This window comes from Scomber scombrus, chromosome 10, assembly GCF_963691925.1.
Source record: "Scomber scombrus chromosome 10, fScoSco1.1, whole genome shotgun sequence".
Taxonomy (NCBI): domain Eukaryota; kingdom Metazoa; phylum Chordata; class Actinopteri; order Scombriformes; family Scombridae; genus Scomber; species Scomber scombrus.
The window spans coordinates 9,401,268-9,426,313 of record NC_084979.1 but is presented as its reverse complement, the minus strand read 5'-3'; the positions used below and the strand labels follow the sequence as shown (position 1 = coordinate 9,426,313).

Genomic DNA, 25,046 nt, shown 5'->3' with positions numbered 1-25,046 from the left:
TGCTGATTGTAATATAACTGATTCATCTACAGCCATTGTCTTGACTGACAGAAACATCTTTAAAACTGAGATTTTTAGATGTACTTTTGCAAATTGTTATATTAGTAGTGTGAATTTTTTATTGTGTGATAGCACTATCTGTTGTATTATTAGAATAAACAACCTCACCATAGATGATGTATAAAAGAGTATATTTAGTTTCTATCTTCCCGAGTCATCACGTTGGCTTTAATATGCTTCTGTATTGAGAATAATTACAACAGTGGATATTTTGTTGTGTTTTAATGTGCATAGCAGTCAGTATTTTCTGAATCATAACTATATGACATCAAATGGCTATTTTCTGCAAATGTACCTGTATTTGTTTAAATAAAGCTACTTTAAGCTGAACATTGCAGATGTGGTTTCACACCACAGATACTGTTTCAAGCTTAGAGTTAAAGTTACCGGTGGTGAGCAGCTGTAACAGCCTCTCTATATTACAATCAGGGGAAACTAATATTTCAATATACAAGGTCACATACAGTGAAGGTCTACTTATTAAAAACACACATCAAAGCAATGCTGTTCACCACTATGATCAAATGCTGCAACAATCATTCAGTATTTTCAAAGTTGACAGACAGCTCCAGTTTTATTTACACTATCATACATGAATCTACAGTATCACTGTACAGCCCTTCAGTTTCTTTGGTTTTTGGACTGCCTCTGAAAATCATACACAAATGAATAAACACTTTAAAAATAAAAACTGAGATAAAACAATATATTAACTTTTTTTTAAACTCAAATCATTTGATTGTTATAATTTCAGCACATTACAAAATAATCACCCAGCTATCAATGTACCTGTTGTGTGTTTGTGTGCAGTGAGTCCCTGCATACTGTGAGTGTATGAGTGCAGCTCACTGTGACAGAAATCCTGACATGAGAAAGTGACGATATAATCAGCAGTTTCACTGGAACTCTTGGGTGTACAGTAACAAGTCAAGTCTTATTCATGCCTGCACAAACACGCACTTAAACTGTATACATTCTTTAAAAAAAAAATCAACATTGTATCTTAGATTAAGACATAGATTAATGAGACTGACATGGCACCAGTAATCAGAAACACAGAGACCTTCTTTGGGCACTTGCGCACAGTGGAGCTTTAGTGGTTGCACAAAATGGAACATGAGAGTAGCAGGACGTACAGTACAGCAGTGGAGAGGAATTTCCAACAAGAGCACTGTTGTGATGGAAATGTATATATTTATCATGGGTTGTTTGTTTTTTTGCCTGGTTTCAATAACCCCTCCCCACAATCAACTACACGACTGAGCAGATTCAGTGAATACGTGTAAAAAGAATCAAGTATGACCAATTTTAAAAACAGTCCTCTGTGTGTCACATCTATCAGTTCAACTTTGGTGAATTGATCCATTGAATGTTTGAATTCATAATCATACGGAAGTCCTTTGCGCGCAGACCAGATCCTCATTGTGCACCACGCTCCACATCCTGAGCAGCTCCTGCGCGCTCAGTTTGTGCACCACGATGAGGTTTTTATAAAAGCAGGGCTCGCTGTTCATGGGGCTCACCCTGCGCCTGGTGATGCCGAAGGTCCTGAAGCCCGGGTGCATCTCAGGGGTCAGGTGGAGCTTCTGCAGACACATCCCTAAAAATACATCGTCAATGGGGTACAACTCCAGGTCCTCTGAGACCACGAAGAGCCTCCTGGCCAGCTGGGAAGACATGAGAAACCCCCCACCTCCGACATAAGGAGGGTATGGCTTATCATAAAGCTCTTTGGGAATGTAGTATTTGCTCTGCCTGTTTCGGATCGGGATCGCCTTGGAGATAGTGTCCCCGACAAACAAGTCAGCCTCTTTGTGATCCTCCACTTTGAAGCCGATGAGGTCCAAAAGGTTGTGCGTGTTCACGAACACATCATCATCTCCTTTGAATATGAACTGCACGCCGGAGCAGTAGACGTCGAACCATTTAAGAAAGTTGACCTCTTTCAGGGTCAGGTTGAAGAAGGTGTCCATAAAGTCCCACTGCAGGATGTCCCCATAGATCTGGTCCTCGTACTCGATCAGCTTCTGGAGATTCTTGGTGTCTTTGCCAGTCGTCGGACTTCCCAAGAGAAATAAAGTTCTGATTTTCTTTCCATCCGCTGTGTGCTCCCTGCCCCAGGTTTTACGCACCGCCTCCCGCCGGTCGTGCTGCTCGATGACGGATTTGACCACCATGAGGAGGTGCACTTCTCCGTCCGTGCACTTCTCCGGGTGGTTGATGAGCATGGGGAAATACCTGCAGTGTCTGTGCAAAACAAACTGGTGAAATCTCGGGTCCAATCGCTTAAACCAGTCCTTTGTCCTCACCGTTGAATCCTCACTGCAATTGAGAACCTGTGCGTCCCAGGACGCAGGAGTCCCGTTGGAGACCTGCTGCGCATCCAAATCGTTGCTAAGCGCCGGAGAGTTTGAGCTCCCTAATTTAGTTTTCACAGCCCCCTTCTTGAATGAAAAACACTCGGAGCCGCACCAGGCAGCATCTCTCATGTGTTTGACTCCCACGCCGTCCTTCTCCGACACTTTCAGCTTGTGGATCATCAGAAAAGACGCAAAGACCAGAGACAGACTCAGCAGAGGCTTCAGCAAACCGACCCGCTTTCTTCGCGAAAAGTGATCCATGGTTCTCACTGCGGCGCCCAGAGACCCTCGGATGCTTTCGCCTTCATAGTGTTTCACAACTGTGCGTCTGAGTCCACCACCGCCGTCCCTCCTTGTTTAGACACCCGAGGCTGCGTCCCCGGCTATGTGAGAGTGCTGACACTGAAGTGGCCCCGGGGCCCTTTTTGGCCATGACAGCGCACAGTGAAGTCACAGGTCGCCTCTCGGTGCGGGGCAATAATGAATGATGCGCAGCATGGCCCCGAGCTTCCTCTCTGCCCTCTCTCTAAACAGACTGACCTGCTGCAGCCTGCGTGTGTCTCCCACCCCGAATCCCCCTCCCCTCTCCATATCTCCTCCCGCTCATGATCCACACTGATCTGGGACCGGCCAGTTTCCCATTTCTCTCTCTCTCTCTCTCTCTCTCTCTCTCTCTCTCTCTCTCTCTCTCTCTCTCTCTCTCTCTCTCTCTCTCTCTCTCTCTCTCTCTTTCTCTCTCTCTCTCTTTCTCTCTCTCTCTCTCTCTCCCTCTCGACCAGCAAGCTATAATTAAACTAAACTTCAATATAAGCAACAAAATGTTTGCATATCTATCTAACAGCATGTCTCGCTTTTAGCCTGTATCTACATAAACATCTAATAATATTCAGAAATCAAATACAATATAAATGAGTTAGAAACAATACAACTATGAACTTAAACATTTTTTTATTTGGCTTTACAACTACAACTACAACTTTGGCTAGAGGGTACAAATGGATTCATGAACAACATCCAGTAAAAGAAGCACGTTACAGAGCAAAGGAGTACTAATAAACTATTATTAACTTCAAATCATATAAAAAAAAAAACTCTGGAGCTGTGAGTATGGATACAGAACAGAAACAGGTGCATATTTTTGTAGTCATGGATTCATACAGGGTTAAGTTGGTCATATATTAGTGAATAATATGCATGTGACATGTCTTAAGTTATTTGTTGACTGATCCTGACAATATCTTGTTGAAAAAATGCTCTTGTTTAAATATGATTTACCAACAAAGGTTTTACATGGATCAACATGTGTGGAAAAAACAGTTCAAGAAAAAATAGTACCTTTCAAAATATAGCCTAACTACACCTAAAGAAAAACAAAAAAACTCTAGGTGTTATAAATGAATAAGCTGCAAGAAAGTCTGATATGACTGGTTCGATCATTACAGTCTACAGTTACAGTTGTTCTTGAAGTATGTAATAACATTTTACTATTCCTCAACAACAAGGTCATCCAAGGCCATATTTATCAATACAATGTATTTATAGTGTATGTATCACAGTGTAGGTTGTAATACATTAGGCACTGGGGGGCTATAGAAAGCCTCTCATGCCCTCTTGTGGAAATGTTTTGGTATTACACTTTGTAATTTAGTTTCTGTCCTCTTCTCCCTTTGTCCGAATTCAACCAAAACTTTAACTTTACACCACAAATGATAGAAAACAATCAGCTAGGTAGCATAATGAAATGAAAATAACACAAAGAAAATGTGTTCACTTCCAATTTGTTGATAAACTACACATGGTAACAGGATAAAGTCTCAAAGTGACAGTAACACAGAAAAATACAGGCAATACAATCTGATTTCCTTCATACTCTCTGCATACTAACTGCATGTGCTCATTTCTTATTGTTTATAAGTTGGATAGACTCAAAACACTCAATGTCAATCAATCAATCAATCAGTGAATGGTTTGAGTGTTAAAATCATTGTCACTGGTTAATATTGTATTGTGTTGTTTTGTTTAATGACAGATCAAATGTAATATGATCATGATTCTAGGATGTGGTGGTGACGCTCTGTGACGCAGCAGACACGGTGACCTAGCAGTGAACCTCAGCAGCAGGAAACACAAACAGCGACGGAGGAGGAGACGATACACACCACCGTCACCGCAGTTGTTTACGGCCATAGCTGCCGACGGAACAAGATAGGTGGACACCGTAGCTGAATAACAGCCGTCACACCGATAAATGACGCACAAGGTAAGCACTAAAAACGAACTAAAGTAGTAGTAAATGGTAAATGTTTATGGTAGCTCTTGGCTATCCTGTTAGCATTATTAGCTGGTAGCTGATATGCTGGAGTTTGGTAGCTGTAGCGAGATGTCAGCGTTTCTCAAAGGTGAACTTCACTCATTTAACTTAAAAGCACGACGTATAGCCGCTCACAGACTCTGAAAGTAACAATTGTCAACCCTAAACATTAGAGTTCAGGGTTGACTTAAGGTCGGGACTGACGGCTGAGGACTAATGTGACGTTAAATTGCTACATTTTTGGGAGGAGTTTGGCCGGCGGAGGGGTAACAGTTACAGTGGCGCTGTTCAGACTGTAAAATCCCCTCCAGACATGTTTTAACACGACTATGAATCACTCAGCTGTGACTCATAATGTGTGTCTGGTGTGGTTTTTCTACAGAAATTAAAACAAGGTTATTAAAATGATTCAAAACATCATCTACATTGGTCTCATTAAAAATGAAGGATCTATGAAGTTTTACTGTAAAGACCACTCTCAGTGTTTGTGCACTGCAGGCTTCAGGTTTCCACACACAGGATTGGCTGCAAACTAGTGCTGATCATACTGGTAAGCCCGCCTCTTAAAAGTAGATTTTCAGTGAGCTCAGAGAAACTTTCCACTTCCAGCAGATGACTGTGAAAACAAACTGTGCACATACATCAGTCTGCACAGTGACGCTTATATAGCACCAAATCATAGCAGAAGTTATCTCAAGGCAACCCTAACTGTAGGAAGAAGAAAAACATAAATTTTGAATGGAGGACTTTTGACTGCTATAATCTTTTAATAAATCATTTTAAGTCTAGCCTGCTACATTTTTTGCACTTGATTAAGTGTCGAAAATGTATCTCCTTTCTTGACTTTTCCTAACTTTGTGTTTCCTGCCTCGCCCCTATTACAGCTGACTAAAACTATGCACATCATCATCGTGCTAAACTCAAACAGTGTGACAGTGATTATGTGAGGCAGCCACTTCAAATGTACGCATAGATTTACAGCGAGCCAGCTTTCCTGTTCTCTGTCTGCTATGCGCCTTTTTCAGGAAACTACTTTCAACATATTGATGCTGTCATAGCTGCACCGCAAAGAGACGGGTCACATTAAAAAAAAAAGGCCAATAAATGAAAAAAACAGGTTTGTTACCAAGTAGGTTTGCACAAGTAAGGAAGTTGCTTTGACACTGTGGTGCTTAACAATCAAAACAATGTAGTTAGAGAAAATACACCAACTACAAGAGTCAGGTGATCATAAATAATATAATAGTAGTACAATGTTACAATAAAAAAATAAGTAAGATAATTTTAAGAGAAAAGAGCTGTTAGATTGAAAGTATATATGTTATAAGATACTGGCTGTGAATGCAAAATCTTGATAGTACAAACAGTACATGTAATGTGCAAATGTAATAATACCAAGAATTGCATTATTTTAACACGTTAGATGTGATGGGCTCACACATAATGACATTTTAAGTTAATGTTTTAGCTCAATGTTGATCTTTTAACTTTATTATAGCTCAATAGATGTTTAACAGTGGCTTTAGAACTGCTGTGATTATAACAGCTGAATCCCTGTTGGTTGAAACAAACCTTCACATGAACTGGTTGCTATAATTAAGTATTATCACAATAGATTGAACTAACTGCATTATTTTGCTTTGCAGATGCCTGGTCAACTCAACAAGCCCAGAAAGAGGAAGAGCAACTCTGAGGCCAAAAACTCCAGAAAGGTTTGTTACCTTTGTACAGTTGGACTGAGAGTATCTGCAGAATTAAATAATGCCCTTCTTTAATTAACCTGTGAAAGGTTCAGGTTTTCTTTTTTCTTTTTTTAATTATACCATTATTAATGTTTAAAATGAAACACCATGGTTCCTGCCAGGAACTGTATTACTAAGTAGCCTGAACTGACTGCCATTTTAAAGAAGCGACAAGTAAGATTTTACAGTTGTTAAGTTCGTAAAATCAGTGTCTCAACACAATGTTAATGGTAGAAAATGCAACAAACAAAAACTACACTGGAGTGAGGAAGGCTTAACACTTAAGTCTACTGCAAGTATGTACTAATGAAGACAAGTTTTCAGTCAGACCTTCAAAAATGAAAATGATTAACAAACAGGAATCTCAAAACTTGTTATTAAATAAAGAACATCTGACAAAGTGTACAGGACACATATTAGGCTCTTTAGTCTTCTTAAACTATGTCTTTTGTCCTTACTAAGTAAAAATAAGTAAAGTCACAGGCTTCTTTTACTTCTGTCACAGGCTTCTTCTACAAGGAGGAAATGTATGAAAGGTCAGAAGGAGCACTCGGCAGCAGAGAGTTCAGTAGTCAGTGGTTACAGTAAAGCAACTGGTCCTCTGGAGACACTCTCCCGCATCAGCTGTGAATGCCAACAGACTGCTGGCAGGAGGAGATGCACAGCATCACCACTGCTTGGAGGACAGGAGGGTAAAGAGAACGAGCTGAAGATGGTGCCGGACTGGGATGATTGCACGTTGTACGGCATCTGGGACAAGCAGGAGCCTGAGGACATGGATTATGAAGAAACAGACAAAAACATTTTCCCTGATGATGACAGTAACCAGATTCTCCCTGTGGAGCAGTTCTTTGGAAACTTGGACGTCGTGCAGGTAAGACGTTAAGGTGTACCTCACCAAATCTCAGAACAATTTGAGTATGTTGCTTGAAACTAACGACTAATTTAGGAGTGGTCTGAGAGACACGGAATAAACAATAAACTTCTAAATGCTGTGCATAAGTATAAAGAACATTTTCAACATTGGAATCCTGACACATAAAACAAGTTGTCAAGTTAATGCTCTACAATTCATTGACATTAATGATGTTCCCACTTGTGATTCTAGGACATGCTGACAATTCAGATCTCTATTCACAGTATGGATGTTATGTTCTACCAGCAGTTATTCATCTACATGTTTATTTTACAAAACTATCTGAACTCAAGATCCACTGACAGGCTTTTTCTGGAGCTTTTAGCTGTATCACATCGTCCTCATAAGCAGATTGAGCCTGCTTACTTGCCATAGAACTGCAGATGTTTAAACTTTCAGTGATTTCCATGAACACAGAATGAGCTGTCAAGCTCAACTTCTAAGTTATTATGGATAATCTCCAGCTCCATGGCAACTGCAAATTCAGTCTGCCGATGAGAGCTGTGTGATGCAGTCAGAAGCTCCTGAATAAGCATGTAAGCGGACCTTGAGATTATTTTGTCAACTGATGTTTCCAAGGTCAAGAATTAACTATCAAGCTTACATTTGAACACATTTTAGAATGCACAAGAATATTCCACATGAACTAATATCTGCTGCTGCAGGACTAGACTCAGATCAGATTGATCAGTCCTGTACTGTAGTTAACACAAAACCTCTGCCCTGCACGTCTTGTGTAATATGACAGATGTACTGTACGCCCATTTTTAGCCTGAGTCTCAGAATAATTGCGCCCTCTGTTGTACTGCCTGCCATTAATCAGTGAAAGTGATGTCATGTTGAATTAATTACTAAAATGATCTTTCATCCTGCAGGACTTTCCTCAAAGATCTTCAGTGTCTTCTTCACAAGCCCGCAGGGAGAACAGGAGGCGATATTACTACGCGCCAGATGACAGCGATGAAGAGGAGGTGGACTTCAGCGGCGAGCATCAAGACGACAGAGCGGGCACTTAGCGAATAGTAACTGCACTTGTGACTGTGGTGGACTCAAAGTCATGCCTGTGGGAGGACATAAAACCTTTTAGCACTTAGGGGGGAAAAAACGGCCAAATGAAACTACCTATTGAGACGCTGCCTTCAGTCAGCCCCTTGTCTACGACTGAAATCACAAGACTGTCACTGCCAGGTGCTTACGGTCACGGGTGATGAAATCGCCTGCTGTGACATATGAGTAATGGAAGCTAATGTGAACTTGCTGTAGCAGTTGGTTACAGTAAAGCAGATGGGTGCATTTATAAACCTGGTACCAGTAGCCCACCATGTGCTGACCCCCCCCCCCCCCCAAACTCAAGCATCCCAGAACTTGTTCAAGTTTACTGCCAGTGTTTATCATCACTTTGTCAAGAGTTCAAAAGCAGGTTCCTAATGATAAACTTGACTGTTTAGTTTTTAACCCATAACATTTGGCCTGATACCGGAATATTATTTAATTTGGTATTTTAAAAAAAACACCAAAACAACTAGCCACAGTAATGGGGTTAACACAGCCACCTGTCAGGAACATGTGCAGTAGTGCTTGTTTTATTTATTATAGCATTTATGCTCACACCACCCCTGGTCCAGCGGCTGTGTGTGTGAAGTGTAAGATTGTGTTGACACAGCACTTTATGTAGACAAACTAGTCTACTTCATTTAACGCTTCTGAATCGAAGTGCCAAGTTTGCAGTTTGAGATTAGCCTTGAGAGATGCCAAACACAGCGCTGCATTTAAGCAACAAAGTTGAAAACAGCTGATTCTCCCCACATCTACATGATTTTAAAAGTAAAATGCAAAAGCAGCATAGTTATGTTTCAGAAGGTATAAATGTAGATACTTGCACCAAAGAGCAGTTTAAAAATGAGAGCTTTTAATATCTGAATGTCATTGTTGATGAATGTCATGTCAACAGGTTTTGTTCCATTGTTCACCAAGTGTCTAATATTCATCTTTATGTGCTCAGTTTCAAGTTTTGTCATCATTTGGCAGCTTGTTAACATACAACACCTCTGTCTGTATATACAGTATACATACACACACACATATATATATATATATATATCAGTGCAGCTCACATGTTGTCAAATGTGACAATTACATATAAAAACTGTAAAAAACGGTGTAAATTTGGGATAACTTGCGTTCAGTTTCTAATCCAGTCATCTGATTTTGAGGTTAAAATCAATTGCACTAGCATTAATAACATGCATCGTAGTGTTTTTGTATATAGCTGATTGTTCTGACCATCCAATCAAATGTAATATATATTTTTACTGTCTTTTTAAAATCATGCCTTATTTAACACTTTTCATACTCTCCTATGCAATTTACTGACTGAATGAATGCCTTGTCAGTTTAACCCTTACATACTGTTCATATTATGACCCCTCACTGTATGGAGCCGCTCATTTTTGAATATTCCCTTTATAATTAGTTCCCATACCAAATTTTTAACAAATATATTTTGCATCCATAGATATGGTCGTTCATTTATTGAAAAAATACATTCACATGTTGACAGCCATAATTATTTCATATATTATACATTTATTGAAAGTGAAGGATGCAACAACATTTTAATGCCAGGTTTCATTATTACCATTAAAACCATCAATAATAACTGGCCCAGCTGCACGAAAGAATAAAATAAAATATAATAAATAAATTCAGGCTTAAAGAATGTCAGAGTGTTTTCATTGCTTTCAAAAATCAAATTTGACCCAAACAGGATGTGAGGGTTAAACCATCATTGTAATCGATTAATGCATTTTACATCATCACCATGCCAACGCAAAGAACAAATAAATGTTTTTCATGATTTCAACATCTTGCGCTTTGTTTTTTTTTTTTAAGGCTGTGTAAGTGTAATTAAAAATAAATGCAATTCTGCAAAGTCTAACCAGTGTACAAAGGTTCAGAAAGAAGTATATCATAATAGTTAAAAAAAATGACATAGATAAAAATGCAGTCTGACCTTGTGACAATTGACACATGACTGATCAGTGTAAATACATTGTGTTGTCACAGTTCAAACACTGTTTTTTCAAAATTTTCAAAATATTCATATTAAGCGCTTCTTCTTCCCTCCGGCCTTCTGTTTTCCTTTTTCAGTGTTTCTGGATTGTTTGAAGATCTTCTTGGTGTCACACAGCAGGTTGTGAGCTCCTTTCTTGTGGCACACGATGTGCACCAGCTTCAGGTTCTCCCTGGTGAACAGCAGGCGGTAGAAGTAGTTCAGGTCGATGTTGGCACTCTTATGATTCTGTAGAGCTTCCAGCAGAGCAGGAATGATCGTCCTCTTCTTTTCAATCCTGTAGACAAGATGAAGAAATGATAGCTTAGTGTGAAGAGGCATGAATTCTGTACCAATTGGGAAAACATTTATCATCAGGGTTGCTATGGTAATCATTATGATACTGATTAGATTACATAAACATATACCAAAGTGGATTCTAAACGCTAAGTACGAGCTGTGCATGAAGAGAAATGTCATTACATATATCAATTTATTCTTACATTTACAGGGAAATGTGTGCAAGAAACCCAGTTATCAATACACTCAACTTTTAACTTAAATTTCCCTCAAGATTAATAAAGTATTTCTAATTCTTATTTATAAGATGTAAATTGTGCAGATGTGGAAAAGACACAAAGCTTACGTGTTTATTTTCAAAGTAACTGATGTGACTACGTGAGCGCAAGTGGAAATGTGTTCAAAAAGTTTCAAAAAAGAAGTTGGAAATGTTTTTTTTTAACATATCAGCCATAGCTTCATAGGATGTAGTCTGATTTGGCTTGCCCCTCTTCTTGACATTATGACTAAGTCCAACCTGTGGTCCAGATTCCACGTGCTGAAGATGATCCGGCTCTCTCGGCTGCCGTACGGGTTGATGGAGTGGAGCGACTGGCACATATTTACCTCAAATGATCCCTGACGAGGCAACAGAGAGGAAGAGGTGTAAACATGGTCAAAAGCAGGTCCAGCTCTATTTTTAATGTGTAAATTTGGCAAGTTTTTCATTTTGATCATTCCCATGCTGTCACCAGGGAATATTGAATATATGTTGTCTAGCTTGGGGTGATTCTAGCCCAGTCCTCGCTACACAACTTTCAAATTGTCTGAATTGCTGCTCACACTACAAGCATTTTTCTTCCCAGACTGTTTGAGAGATCCATGAGTGGAGCAGATGAGCGTGGCAGCAAGACCCTGTGGCAGTTTAAAGGTTTTTATCTCAGATCTCAAAAGTCATGTAAGTCTGAATTAGTTTTTGTCATTCATTCAGCCCTGATAGATCCATCAGCGCCTCAGTATATACTTTGATCCCCAGAATACCTGGCAGGTAAACCATCCTTCCTGAGTACAGAGGCGATGTGGCTCTTTTGCAGTCCTGTCAAAGTAACAGCCGTTGTACTTGGCTGACTTCAGCATCTCCACCAGGCACTTTGATGTTTTCAAAAACTCTGCCTTGACTTTAGCTGTCTGTATGAGCTTGGTGGCAGCATCCACCTGGGAACGGAGATAGAAAATCAGACTTCCACATATTACACCTGATGCGTGATTGAGGGAGGATTCATTCGTAGACATTAAAGCTGCTGAGTATGATCGGGCTCACCTCCTTCATGTAGCCTCGTATCCTACTTTCACAGTTGAACTTCATGTAGGCAGACTTCGTCTTGAATCGACTATCAATACCTGAAATGAAAGCACATTTAACAACAAACTTAACTACAGATGAGTTTAGATTCACATCCAGTGAAGTTGTAAACGTTAGTTGCAATGCTGACTTTCAAATTGTATAATATAAGTCATATTACAATCAATAGATAGATAGAACATTTTGTGAGTCCGATTCACGTTACCTGTTGTTTAGAAAATGTTATGCACACATACTGTAGATAGAGCAGTCATGATGCATACACAAACATGTAGTTCAGTACCTTTGAACCAGTCTTCATCCTCGTTTCTGCTCTCAGGCTCTGATCTGTCCTCCAGGTTTTGGAGCAGGTCAGTCAAGATTTTACGCTTCTTAGGAGACAACTCGTCAGACAGGAGCCCCCTCGCTGCTTCAATGATGAGGCCACTGGCGTGCTCGTCCGGGCTCAGTAACTGACCAATGTCGCACACAACTGATGTGATCAGAAGCACACAGGTTATAAAGGTTTGACCTGCCATCCTGGCTCTAAACCTGTAGTAAATTTGTAGCTGGAGCATATAACTTGATTTGATATTGCAGGCCACTCCACCTACCTCCACCCCATGTCTGCCCTCTGGAGAGAAGAACAAGCTCAGTGTGGTCAGGCAGAGTCGTGAAGAATTCCTCCGTCACCGTCGTCCCGTCCGAATACAAACAAACTTGTGCACCAGAGAGTGGCAGCTTAAAATGAAGAGGACATAATATCATATAATAATAATAATAATAATAATAATAATAATAATAATGGCATGTGTTATTTAAATTCAAGTGAAATGGGCACCCACATTTTTTTCTCCGCCTATTAAATGGGATAGCATGATTTGAATGAATGTGTGGGTTAAAGCATCACAAGTCTGGAGCTATTTCAGAAAAAAATACAGTGTATTTGTCAAGTCTCCCAGTGCTCTAAGGGAATGCCCACTATCTCTTTTTATTGCTTTACACTATGACTACTGTGAATACTTTGATAGCTACCTGTGAACAAAAGAAGTTAGTGTAATACAAGCCATCCCAGAGGTGCAGAAGGACTCAGGCTGATGTCACTTGTGCTTTCATGACAGATGTTTTATGATTTAAACAGAATGTGCAGACACTCTGGAGAAACAGGAGTTATGATGACAGAGTACAGTGATATCTGATGAAATGTTGCCTTACATCACGGAGCTATCTGTGACACGGTCTGTTCACATTTAACGGTTATACAGTATTTATCTTGTGTTTCTCGCCTGCCCTCCAGCATATGTTGAACAAACTCACTGTACAACAACTGTGGCCTCAGAGGACATTTTTTTCTCCAGCCCTTCCTTTTCTTTCTGGTAGAGTGAGTTTTTTAACCGTGTGCTGGAGGGTAGGCAGTTTCCTTTGAATGAAGATGAACTGTTATGGCTGACACACAGTTGGTCATAAAGGAACAATATTTTTTAAATTATTTTTGCTGTAACACACACATGAATAGTACAGTCTCCCCCAATGGGAAAGTGATCTCAGACTTTTGGATCCTACTGTATATATATTTATGCATTATTTTGTATGTATAAGAGCCTGACCGATATATGGGGCCAGCTGATATTAGCCTATCAAAAATACATTGATATCAATGTATATGTTGTCTGACATGTATATGTGTGTGTTTGTGTAAATATATATATATATATATGAAAGTTATATAAGCAGCATTTTATGTGTATGTGGCCCTTTTTCTTCATTTAAGTTTACACAAACATGTTTTTTTTTGTTCTTTGTGTTTTTTATTTATAGTAAATTATAATGATCAAATTCCCAGTGAGGTTTACTGTTTCAGTGCAGACATTTTATTGTTAAACTGTAAAGTATCATGTCTCCATAGCTTTGTCAAAAGTGTTTGATAACCACATTTGAAGTATAATTTCAAAAAATGTATAGTTATGCATTTTATCTATGTATATCTAAGATTATCGGCCGATATATCGATATCAGCATTATTTTACTCCGAAATATCGATATCCGCCCCAAAACGCCATTATCGGTCGGGCCGTAGTGTGTTTACATTAGATATGGCTATACTGGTGCGTCCAGTGGCTTGTCTGTGTAATGATAAATGTCAATCCTGTGTGTTTAGTTTTATCTTAAATGTAGATAACTGTGTCAGAAACATGTCAGCCTGTCTGGACATAATGGGAAAAGTTTCACTGTATCTTTTCATCGGTGAATATGACCCACAGGACCATCCCACAGTGGATAAACTTAGCTGTCTCCAAACCTGATATGTTCACAGCGATAAACAGCCCTTTAACAAGTCACTAGTGCATCTGCTAAAGTCACCACTGGCTCTAATGAAATAAATGGAGGCTATATCCTTTACTTTATTTAGTTAGAAACTTGACCTTCCTGTTTGAAATCATAAACTCAAAGAGAAAGCGGAACAGAATATAACTTTTACCGGAGATGACACAAACTACAAGAAAACACACGAAGACCCACCTGTAATATTTTACAGCCTTTTTTGAGCAACTCCTTCACATCTTTTGCTGCAACTCCGTACTTTTTGTTTTCATAACAGCTTCTAATTTTCACAGGTTTACTTTTCCCCATGAGTCTAAACATCGCAGTGTTTCAGTTTATACAATATAGAGGTTTGTACCTACCGCTTCCTTCTTCTTCCTGTTGACGCTGTTTACACGCAGCTGTAATGTACTGCTGCCCTCTACTGGTGATCCTCTGATACTGTATCTCCCTCAGGAGAATAGATAACATGGTATGGTTTCTATGTGAAGAGTGATGGATGAAAAATTGAGATATAAGTAAAAAAAACTTGTATGAAGTCCTGTATTCAAAAAGTAATTTTATATTACTGCATTCATGCGTAAGCAGCATTGTTATCTTGTAGCTGGGCAATTTAAAGCTGATACTGTACCCACTGCTGGGTCTAAAATCGTAGGTGATAATAGCTTTTGTATGTTCAATATATTAGCAAGCAAAGTATCTGCTATCTATACTCACTGAGCACTTAATTAGGAACACCTTTTCAATTTCGCAATCAATACAACAGCTGGGCTATAAATTCTATTTTTCTGAAGCTTATACATTTTCAGTTTTTGTCAACACTTTCAGAAAGGTGATATTTCTACTTCATGTTCATTATTGAGGTCATAGTGGTGGTGATGGTGTACTGGAGGGTATTATATTGAGTGCATCATTGAGTGTTTCTAACATTTTTCCACTTTATTAACATGTGAGGGGAAAATATTGGTAATATTTTTCAATATATGCATGCATGCTTTCTGACAGTGTCAACAAAAACTGAACATGTACTGTATAAGCTTTGTAGAATTAGAATTTATGGCAGACATGTTGCATTGGATTGGATTAAATTGCAAAAATGTTCCTAATGAGGTGCTCTAGTGAGCTGACATATGAATGTAGTGGAGTAAAATCTGTAATATTTCCCTCTGAAATGGGAGGAGTGGATGACAGCTGTGGGTGTTCAAGTAAGATTTGTTTGAGTAATGTTGTAGCATAGAGCTTAATATCTTGTTCCACAGCATAAATGTGATATTATATCCTCTACCCACAGAGAAAAATCTTGTTCTCACAGGCTAAGGAGCCTACAGTGTGATTTTGAGGGGCTCTGTAACTTGCAGTCCTGTCATCATTGAACTTCAATGCAGCCAAGACAAAGGAACCCATTGTGTACAACACCCCTTACCTAAAGCACAAAGGTTGTGCCCTTCGTACTACCCTTAACCTTTTATACTTAACCTCTTGACTATATGAAGGGCTTCTCCTGAATCACCTGTAATGTCTTTTTTGGAGCATGTACAGCATTACAATCATGGAAGCATCATCCCATTTTGGGTCTGCTGAATCAGACATTTTTTGGGAAATTGTCTCATTTGCAGGTCGACCATTTTGCGCAGCAAGAGATTCATCCATCCGCCCAGACACAATGAAGTCAGATAAAGTGGGCCATTAAGGAAAATGGGACAGTTAAGGTCTGAATATGCACTTTAAACTCACACCTTACTATAAAATGGTCCCCAGACCCCACCTTTTTTTTACTGTATGGGCCATCTTTCAAGTTTAAATGTTTAAGTTAAATGAGCAGTTTGGACGTTTCTTGATACCACAGATTGTTAATATCAGTGTAACTACATTATTAATGTAATCTACTGTACTACTAGTAATTATTACTATGATTATAATCATCATTTTAGATGAGCATTAAGAATATATATATTTACAATAATTTGCATTATGATATATATATATATATATATACACACACACACATGGTATGGTAGTGAAATATAATAATATCATAATATAAAACACCATCACACAAAACAAACAGTGGAACATATAAAGGACACATATCAACATAAGAAGAACAGGGATAAAATCATATATTTATATATATGACAACATAAACAAACTACCACAAAAACAGAACTGAAGATTATAAAAATATTTTAAGGATTGCAGAAGACTTGAAAGGAAATATTGAAATGAATTGCTTTTGTGTCTACACAGGCTGTCAAGTTAGAGGGCTCTGGTTAGGGGAAGTTCTGCATGGCAACGTGAACATTACCATAGCAACTGATGCAGCACAATGGAAGATACCAAATGAAGGGTGAAACGATGAAATATCACGATGGTAAAATTTTATTTACAGGTAATGCTCTAGCATAATACTCTCCCTGCATTAACAGCGTATATTGATATATTTAATTCCTAATATAAGTATTATTTATTTACTCATGAATACTCCAGATGAAAGAACTAATTTCTTCTGTTAGCCCCTGTGCACGAGGTGGTAGAATCCTATCACAATATGGCGGCCGCATGTTTGAAAATCTGAACGGGCAGAAAAGATAATATTAACAGTTACAACTCGGTTTGTGTGGTACATTTCTGGTTTTTCTACAATGTCACGCTGAGTTTTATATAAACTCAATAATATGGTACAAACAGAGGACATTTCCACCATGGCGGACGGCTGGAGAGAAGTGTTCGAGAGCAGCCGGTTGGTTCCCCCGCACAGCCAGACAGTCCGCCTGGCCGCGGATAGACACTCCAGCCGGTCCCACGGCTTCCAGCTCAGCCTTAGCCGGCTCACCACAGCTCCCAGGCCGGAGGTGACTGCTCGCAGCTCACGCAAACTTGGTAGAGATGTAGGAGCAGAGATGCGGTTGTGGTTAAGGCCTATACAGTTTGTGTAGTTTCTAATATTTGTGGAGTGGACACTACTGACTTTAGACTGTCATTACATAAATATTAATATAACTTGTTAGATGTTATAAAGGCCTAAACAGTATCTCGCCCCTGTTCGTCACAATGCATACAATAACTCAACAAGATTTTGCACTATCAAACATAGAAGCACCAGAACAATAGACCCATGTAAGCATGTTATGGGTCCTGAGAGATAATCCACCAAACCCCACTGCAGTTAATCTTTATCATCTTGGTTGGACAAATATGTTTACACACACAATGTACTTACACAGAACAACAACCTTAAGAGATATACTCAAGTAATGCCTATATACAGGTGAGACTGTTTCTGTGGACTTTAAACATGATGCAAATAGTACAAAGAAGTAAATGCTTATATGCTTAATTGTCCCACAGCTATTGCTTCCATTAGTTGGAGTGGGGTGTAAATAAAACACACTTTCAGTTTATATTTGTAGTGGAATAAGTGTTAATTAGTCAACTACATTTCTTGCATCTTGAATAAATATCTTGAGTGAAAATCAGTCATGGGGGTTTGCTGAGAGGTTGGATAATATCACATTGGAAGATTAAGTTTGTACTGTTTTTGGTTATACCCAAATGTTTCAGGGCTGTGGGTTAATTTTGACTTTTCTAATTTGGGTGTCTTCCCTCTTCACTCACAGGAGGTGTCAGATTTGGAACAAGATCTGACGTACCAGCTGCGAGTGACCCTGTTTGATAGAAATCACCAGCACTTCTTTGGGAAAACATGGAAGAGCCCACCCCAGAAGATGAAAAACAACAAGATCTCCTTCAATGAGGTAGCTACATTTTTGTCCATTTCACACTGTATCTTCTTAGCCAACTGACACTGGGATAACTGAGCCCCATTTCACACACACATTGTTAACCCTGGGTTATCCTAAGTTTCACAATGCTCTTCTACCAGCTCTTGGTTCAATGATATATGACTATGCCACTGTTTACTTTAGCCCCATTTCAAACTAGCATCTTTTAGCCCCATGTTTAGTTGATTTTTCAGTGGGCAACCCGGAAACTCTGTGCTGATTGTGCTCTGGATCAGGGCCAGACTAAAGTCAGGGATATCCCACTTTGGAAAGTGTCAGGATTGTGCCAGTGTGAAAGCTTTCTTAGTTTGTGGCTAAGACCCTGGACTAAGTGCAGAGTAAAAAAAGCCCTTATTAAAGGCATTCCTCTGAAATAATGCAAGATGACACTCGTCCGTTATTTACTGTGTGTTCGAACAGAGTTTTTAGGCTGTGTTTGAAACTCATATTGCGTTGATAAGAACTGGATTGATCATTATATAGAAAAATGAATACACATTCAAGCATCGGTTGCATAAATTTAGTGCAGCCATTATTTAATTAGAATCAATTCAAAAGCTCCACCACTCAAGGTTTTAAATTAGCTATCATGGTTGGACCATCTTCTGCTATGCTCTGGAGAATGTTGTCAGGCACAGCAAGTTACAAACTGCCCTGATTGCAAATAAGTGATTCCAGATGCACCCAACTAGTCCTTTATTATCAGTGTTTCTGTCCATTCTCTCACCCTGCAAGTTAAATAAGAGCAAGTTTTTTGGGTGTGAAGCAACAACTTATGAGAGCTGATGAAATTATCCTGCCTAATTAAGCCTCTGCTCACTTAAAAGTTAGGCAGAGCTATATGCTAGAATTAAGTGAGGTCAACATAGAAACTTTGATGCAATGTATTTAGAAAAGTAGAAGTTATTATTCAAGTAAGTTTCATCATAATCTTTAGTACATTATCACACTGCTGTCATACATCCTTTACAGTTTGTGATATTTCTGATTAATATTTATTGATTACCCACATCAGAACGTTGACATATAAGTTTACACAAGTCAGTACACAAGAAGACGTCATCAGCTTGTGTCAACGATCTGCATCGCTATAATGGTAAACAATGAGGCTAAGCAGCGCCCTTGGTGCAGTCATGATAACAGCTAGAGGACACATCATACAAACACGGTATCTGCTGCCACAACTCAACGAGATTTTCTTCTTTGCTCGGATCCCAAACATTTAATTTTGCTCGTTTTACCTCCATCAGTAGGTTTAGGACCAAAGTCACATTGATCATTCTGCATTCCTATTGGTTGGTTAGTAGACATGGGTTGCGGGAGCAGTCACATTGTGAGATGGTTATCCTAAATTTTTGACACTGTCAGAAATTTTGTCCCAGGCTATCTTTGGTCACAAGACCGTGACAAAGGCCATCTTTGAAGCTCTCTCACAGCATGATGTAGAACCAGTGTTTTGGAGCCACAACCAAAAATATCACTGCGTTTCTTCTACATTGTTTGTCTATTGCCTGGGATAGCTCAAAATCACACAGTGTATATGTTTAACTGTAAAATATAGTGGCCTTTTTAAGTGTGCTTTGCCTTTAATTTCTGTATTTCTTGGATTAACCAGATAAAACCAGCAAAACATCTTATTCACATCTTTCAGTACGCATCTTTCAACTCTGCCCTCTCAGTTTTCACACTCTGGCTGCACAGATGTGATTGAAAAGATTTGATCGATTTTACAATCAGTATGCACTACATACAAGGACTCAAAATCGTATGGTGTCCATCGCAGTATTTCTGTCTCCTTTACTGCATCTACACTTGCAACTCGTTAATGTACCCCCTTAACCACTCAATCCAAAGTGAACAATAACAAACACGGTTTCTAACTTGCTGTCACTGTCATTATAGGTTTAGCTTTCATGATCAAGAGGTTCAGCAGCCCCGCTGAGAACCAGTGCCAGTTTGTCGACAAGCAGATAAAAAAACCCCAGGAGAAGCCCAGTCAATTAAAAAGGGACCATTTGGCTTAATAGCATCAATCACCTTAAACATCACATCACACTCATTTTCTGTGAAGCAGCATTTCTGAATTACACTACAGCACACAGAGGCAAGCAGCCAGGCATCCTAGTGTCACAGTGGGTCTTCAGTACCACATCATCTTTAAGTTTTATTGTAGGCATGCTGCCGGTGAAATATTGGTAAATGTCAGTAGTAATCAGGGAATTTATGATTGTTTGTTGAAGATTTATAGAACTAGGTTGGGAAGGTATTGCAACTGTAGTTTGCTCCAGTAGCATGAAGCAGGTTTCTTTAGGTATTGGTTTTACATCATACAGATGTTTTTTTTTTTCACTTAAAATCTAACTTTGGTGAAAATGCCATCTTAACAAACATCTGAAGGTGTTCCTTTATATAAAAGAAAGCAAAACATCAGTTTTTAAAAGCCTGGCTGTGCACAGCCATAGTCGACCCACACAAGTGCACTTACTTTGACTGATTAGACCTCTTCTCAGGACTGTGTGGGTGCGAACACAGCCTGATTGACATCCTCCTTTACTCTCATAGAGTTTGGTGACTGCACCAAATACCCACCACCGCCTCGCCCAACCTCAACCCGAGCAGAGGTTTAATCTGTCAGAATAACTCATAACACCTGTGTGGGTGTGCAGGGAATTCAATATCCCCCTTCAATACATCATGTCAGTAAAAGTTGAGACTTTCAGTTACACGGACAGGATAGAAATGAAGCTCAAAGACAGGATTGAGAGCTTTTCGAATTCAAATCATTTAGTTAAATACTTCCAAATTTTGTGTCTGAGATTTTTTTTTAAGGCTTTGCTTTGCTAATTTGAAAGGAAGAGGGGGGTGATTTTGGCATTTGTGGAACATTCTCCAATATAAATTAATCTTAATTTACTAATTACATGCAGTCAAATAAAAGAGTGAAAATAAATGTCAACCATGTTTAGTGCTGCCTGATGCAATGACTTGTCATCTTTGAGCACATACAGTATGTCTGACATGTTTGTTCATAGCCTCTTAATGTTTGATATGTTTCTATGTAGCCTCTTAAAGGTGCAGTGTATAGGATTCAGTGGCATCATCAGAACAGAATTGGCAGAAATGGAATATAATATTCAGTAGGTTCTTTTAGCTCACCTGAATATAAGAACTGTTGTGTTTTTGTTACTTTAGAACGAGCCCCTTATATCTACAAAGAGAGTGAGTCTTCCACAGAGGCCACCGTCATGTTTCTACAGCAGCCCAGAATGGACAAACCAAACACTGGCTCTAGAGAGGGCCTTTCGTGTTTTTCGCGAGTTTCATGGCCAATCTAGGTTCTCCTATACTCTTAGAAGGGGACAATGATGGGGAGGGGTAGTCTGCAACCTCACCACTACATGCCACTAAATCCTACGCACTGATTCTTTAATGTCTGATATGTTTCTTTGTAGCTTTTCAATACGATGTTAAACACCAGTCTTGAATACAAATCCTCCTTTGCTTAACATTGCAATAAGAGGGAATTTTGAAAAAAATGATTCAGAGATGCTCTGCATGGCATTAATAAAACAGGACAAGCCTTTGAACCATGCTAACATGACTTAATGTGTTTCAGTTTATATAAACTTTGTTCAGGATCAAACAGTCAACAAGAAGTAGGATTTCTTTCATATTATTGATCAGTTTTCCTAACAAAGCAAGTATAAAAAAAAGAAAAGGAGCATCTGTTCACGTTTGATGACATGGATGCAGTTTTCTACTTCAGCAAGACTTTATTGAGTCAATTTGTTGTTTTTCTACATTAATTCTCAATATGAATCCATACTGTTGCTGTAGTCAGGAAACCTTAACCAGTGCTGTTTTACATCTCTACTTACCATGTGTTTAATGACTGTAGTAAGTAAGTGTTATTTCCTAACTGCTGACGCCCACCAAATATAGAATAAATGGCTGTTATTCCATTCAAACTTTGCTTTGTGACCAGGACAGTGATATTTTGAAATGTACCTATTTGGAAAACATTTTCATTCTCATATATACAGAAAAAAACAACGTGTGAATCACTGAATATGATATTTGGGGGCTGATTAGTGGAAATGATTTACTGTATAATTCATAAATCGAGAAAAATGGGTTCAATACATGTAACTTCAGTATGAATACATGTTAATTTTGGACTATCTTGTTTTAGTTTGACATTGAATAGCCAGTAGTTGAAAAATGTAAATAATTATAAACAGTAATTGTTAGTTGCAGTTGTAAAGTAAAGTACTTGTTATGAGCCTGAAGCACAGCTACTCCTGTGGTTTACTGATCATTTTAGTTTTTTTTCCCTCATCTCATCACTTTCAGCAGCATACAGATTGTTTTACTTGAAGCAGTTTTGTTGACTACATAATCATGATGAAAGGCAACTACAACCATTAGGACCTCAATCCTTTATGGTTTAGAGGAAAATTTGGCCCAATTACACATATTTACTGTAGTATTTATTGTAATTTCACAGCCTCTTTTGGTAGAGTTAATATTTAGGCTGTGTTTGAGCTTCTCTGAACAAACAGCATAGAGACTTTCTAGTTTATTAACTTGGGATTGTATTGATGTACTTTATCCTGTGGGTCTGTGCAGATGAGGTTAGCCCGTAGTTTCAGTCAAATGTGTTGCGGGTTTGAGTAGCGCAGAATCTACTGCCCCACTTTGTTACCCTTTTTCCATTTCTTTACTTTTGCCCAACCATTGTTCTTTAAATAGTCTCTCCTCTGTAATCATAAAGGGAACAAAGAAACAATTTTTGATGTCAAACTGTGTGATGTACTTTATGAAAGATGTGCTTTGATGATGAAATTTCCAATTACTTCTTGAAAGTGCTAAAAAAGAATGTCGTAGCTACGGAGGAGCTTGAGATTCAACAGACAAAATGTTACTCAAATCAGATAATCTTCATGATATCCATTTCAACTTGAAATGATTTCTTTGTTTAGCTGGGTGGCCTCCGGTTTGGTTATGTCCATGTTGGTTTGGTGGCTTATTTCTTGTACAGTAAGTAAAGTTAAAGTTGATGGCTTCCAGCAGTTCTGCAGTCCAGAGTTTTTTTAATCCGATGTTTGGAGATGAGAGCGGCCGATCCAGTATTTTAACAGTTGTTCTTGCTATGGTTTGAGCCAAAGACAGACAGGACAACACTGTTGGTCACGAGTTTTTGCACTTCAGGCAACTTCCTAATTTTAGATGTCTACCCGAGTCTATTTAAATGTATCCGATGTATTCCATTCGAGTGGTCTAGGCTGTCATGCTAATACCTTTGGTAAAGAGGAAGTATTCAAAAAACACAAGTAAGACCAGTGACCTTCACTTGCAAGATCAGATCCTTTGGAAAAATGTTGTTACTTGTTATCAGTAGGTATTGTATTTGATTTGAAATTTTTTATACTTTATACATCAACTTTACGGACACAGCTTTTAATTTTAGCTTGGCAACGTAGGGGAATGGAAATGTTGTGTTTAATAAAATAAAATTACATTACATATTGTAAAACCATGGTGTGTAGTTTGTTACTGTAAGATATGTTACTCAATGGTAGCATTTCATCTTGGTAGCTACTTTAACACATAGATTTAAATAGAAGTGGAAGTTTCACACTGATGTCAGGAGTCTGTGAAGTTCAGTCTGCAGTTGCAGCAACAGGATGTCATATGTTCCACATCTGCATTATGCCTTTCCCTCCATTAAGTCTTTGTGCTGGGTATTGATGGACATTTTTCAATAGACACGCTAATACAATACCTGAGTTACCAAATGATATGCTGTGATACCTTATGTTTGTGAAATATAAGTATATTTTTCCATATAACCCTGTCTTTTGTTTAACAAAAAAAGTTGCCAGGTTTTTATTGTATACATGAGATATTTGAACAGTGAATAAATAATAAATATTATTACAAATTGATCAGACACTCTTAGTTTTTGAGAGTGCAATGGACACAACGCAGTTGGTACCAAATATTTAGGTTACATGCCCTGCCCTATAAAGCCTCTCAGTGATGAACTTCTTTCTATATAGAGCAAGAAGTGAGTGTTTCTGGCCCTCAACCAACAAACAAGGAGAGGAATCTGCAATCAAATCAACCAATAAGAGTACACTAAGTGTTACTGTGTCAACACAGAGCTCTTTGAACTGTCTGACAGAAGAGAGTCCTTAAATGGGAATGTCAGAAGAAGACTTAAATATTCTTTATGCTGTTTCACTTTCAAGAGAAACACTCCTCATTTCCTTTGTGCTAATTAATTAGTACAAATTAACTGGAACCTCTCATGGTGAATGATGGGATACACTTCACGTTGGAAGTAAGCATCATATGCCTGTCTTTGAAGAGAGGAAAATGAAGGAAACAAAGGCTTTTTACTAAATTCTCTTTTTGAATGAGTGGCCATTGTTTGTCCAAACTTATTCACCATGTCCGTTATCTTACCTTCTTCTACTGTAATCAACAGCTAGAGGTCAGGTTCAAGTAGACTTCAGGAGGCATTCCTGCTTTGACACAAAGATGTGATAGGGCCAACTACAAAATGTACCCCTGTAGTTTTATCTCTTGAAAATTTGTCTCCCAGCACCATGTTTACGATCCTTTCCAAGTCATTCTGTTATTTTCGAGCAGATATCTGAGGAGCAGCTGGATGTCTTTGTTCTCTCTCAATCAAACATCTGAAGGTCTCTGTACCTCCTGGTTGGAGGCCAGTCACCCACAGTTTTATGATGGCATCAGAGCACTGCTGAGCTCCTCCGTGGCTCCCAATGTCGAAGATGCCTGATCTGCTTACAGTGTGAGCTGTTGTACAAGATGTTTTGAGAAACTCATTTTAATGGAAAGAATACCGTGA

The 25,046-nt window shown here is 38.8% G+C and overlaps 5 protein-coding genes across 5 annotated transcripts in view; 3 read left to right on the top strand and 2 right to left on the bottom strand.

Moving 5' to 3' along the window:
* LOC133987421 (L-rhamnose-binding lectin SML-like) overlaps positions 1 to 25,046 on the top strand; it is a 277,548-nt gene that overhangs the window by 42,263 nt on the left and 210,239 nt on the right. The gene's annotated exons all lie outside the window — the stretch shown is intronic.
* On the bottom strand, positions 1,247 to 2,684 carry b3gnt7l (UDP-GlcNAc:betaGal beta-1,3-N-acetylglucosaminyltransferase 7, like). The gene has a single exon (XM_062427678.1). It carries the CDS (start codon positions 2,679 to 2,681, stop codon positions 1,446 to 1,448), a length of 1,236 nt encoding a protein of 411 aa, XP_062283662.1. The 5' UTR covers positions 2,682 to 2,684; the 3' UTR covers positions 1,247 to 1,445.
* Positions 4,552 to 10,272, top strand: c10h1orf174 (chromosome 10 C1orf174 homolog). The gene is made up of 4 exons (XM_062427782.1): positions 4,552 to 4,680; positions 6,378 to 6,443; positions 6,979 to 7,347; positions 8,265 to 10,272. Exons 1-4 carry the CDS (start codon positions 4,669 to 4,671, stop codon positions 8,403 to 8,405), a joined length of 588 nt encoding a protein of 195 aa, XP_062283766.1. The 5' UTR covers positions 4,552 to 4,668; the 3' UTR covers positions 8,406 to 10,272.
* dffb (DNA fragmentation factor, beta polypeptide (caspase-activated DNase)) lies at positions 10,445 to 14,712 on the bottom strand. The gene is made up of 7 exons (XM_062427781.1): positions 14,583 to 14,712; positions 12,677 to 12,803; positions 12,367 to 12,555; positions 12,042 to 12,121; positions 11,762 to 11,935; positions 11,259 to 11,359; positions 10,445 to 10,739 (listed from the first exon to the last, which is right to left on the bottom strand). Exons 1-7 carry the CDS (start codon positions 14,703 to 14,705, stop codon positions 10,490 to 10,492), a joined length of 1,044 nt encoding a protein of 347 aa, XP_062283765.1. The 5' UTR covers positions 14,706 to 14,712; the 3' UTR covers positions 10,445 to 10,489.
* nphp4 (nephronophthisis 4) overlaps positions 17,084 to 25,046 on the top strand; it is a 164,583-nt gene continuing 156,620 nt past the window's right edge. The window contains exons 1-2 of the mRNA XM_062427444.1: positions 17,084 to 17,236; positions 18,002 to 18,139. Coding sequence (XP_062283428.1) covers positions 17,087 to 17,236; positions 18,002 to 18,139 — 288 coding nt within the window. The 5' untranslated portion in view covers positions 17,084 to 17,086. The remainder of the gene's footprint in view (positions 17,237 to 18,001; positions 18,140 to 25,046) is intronic.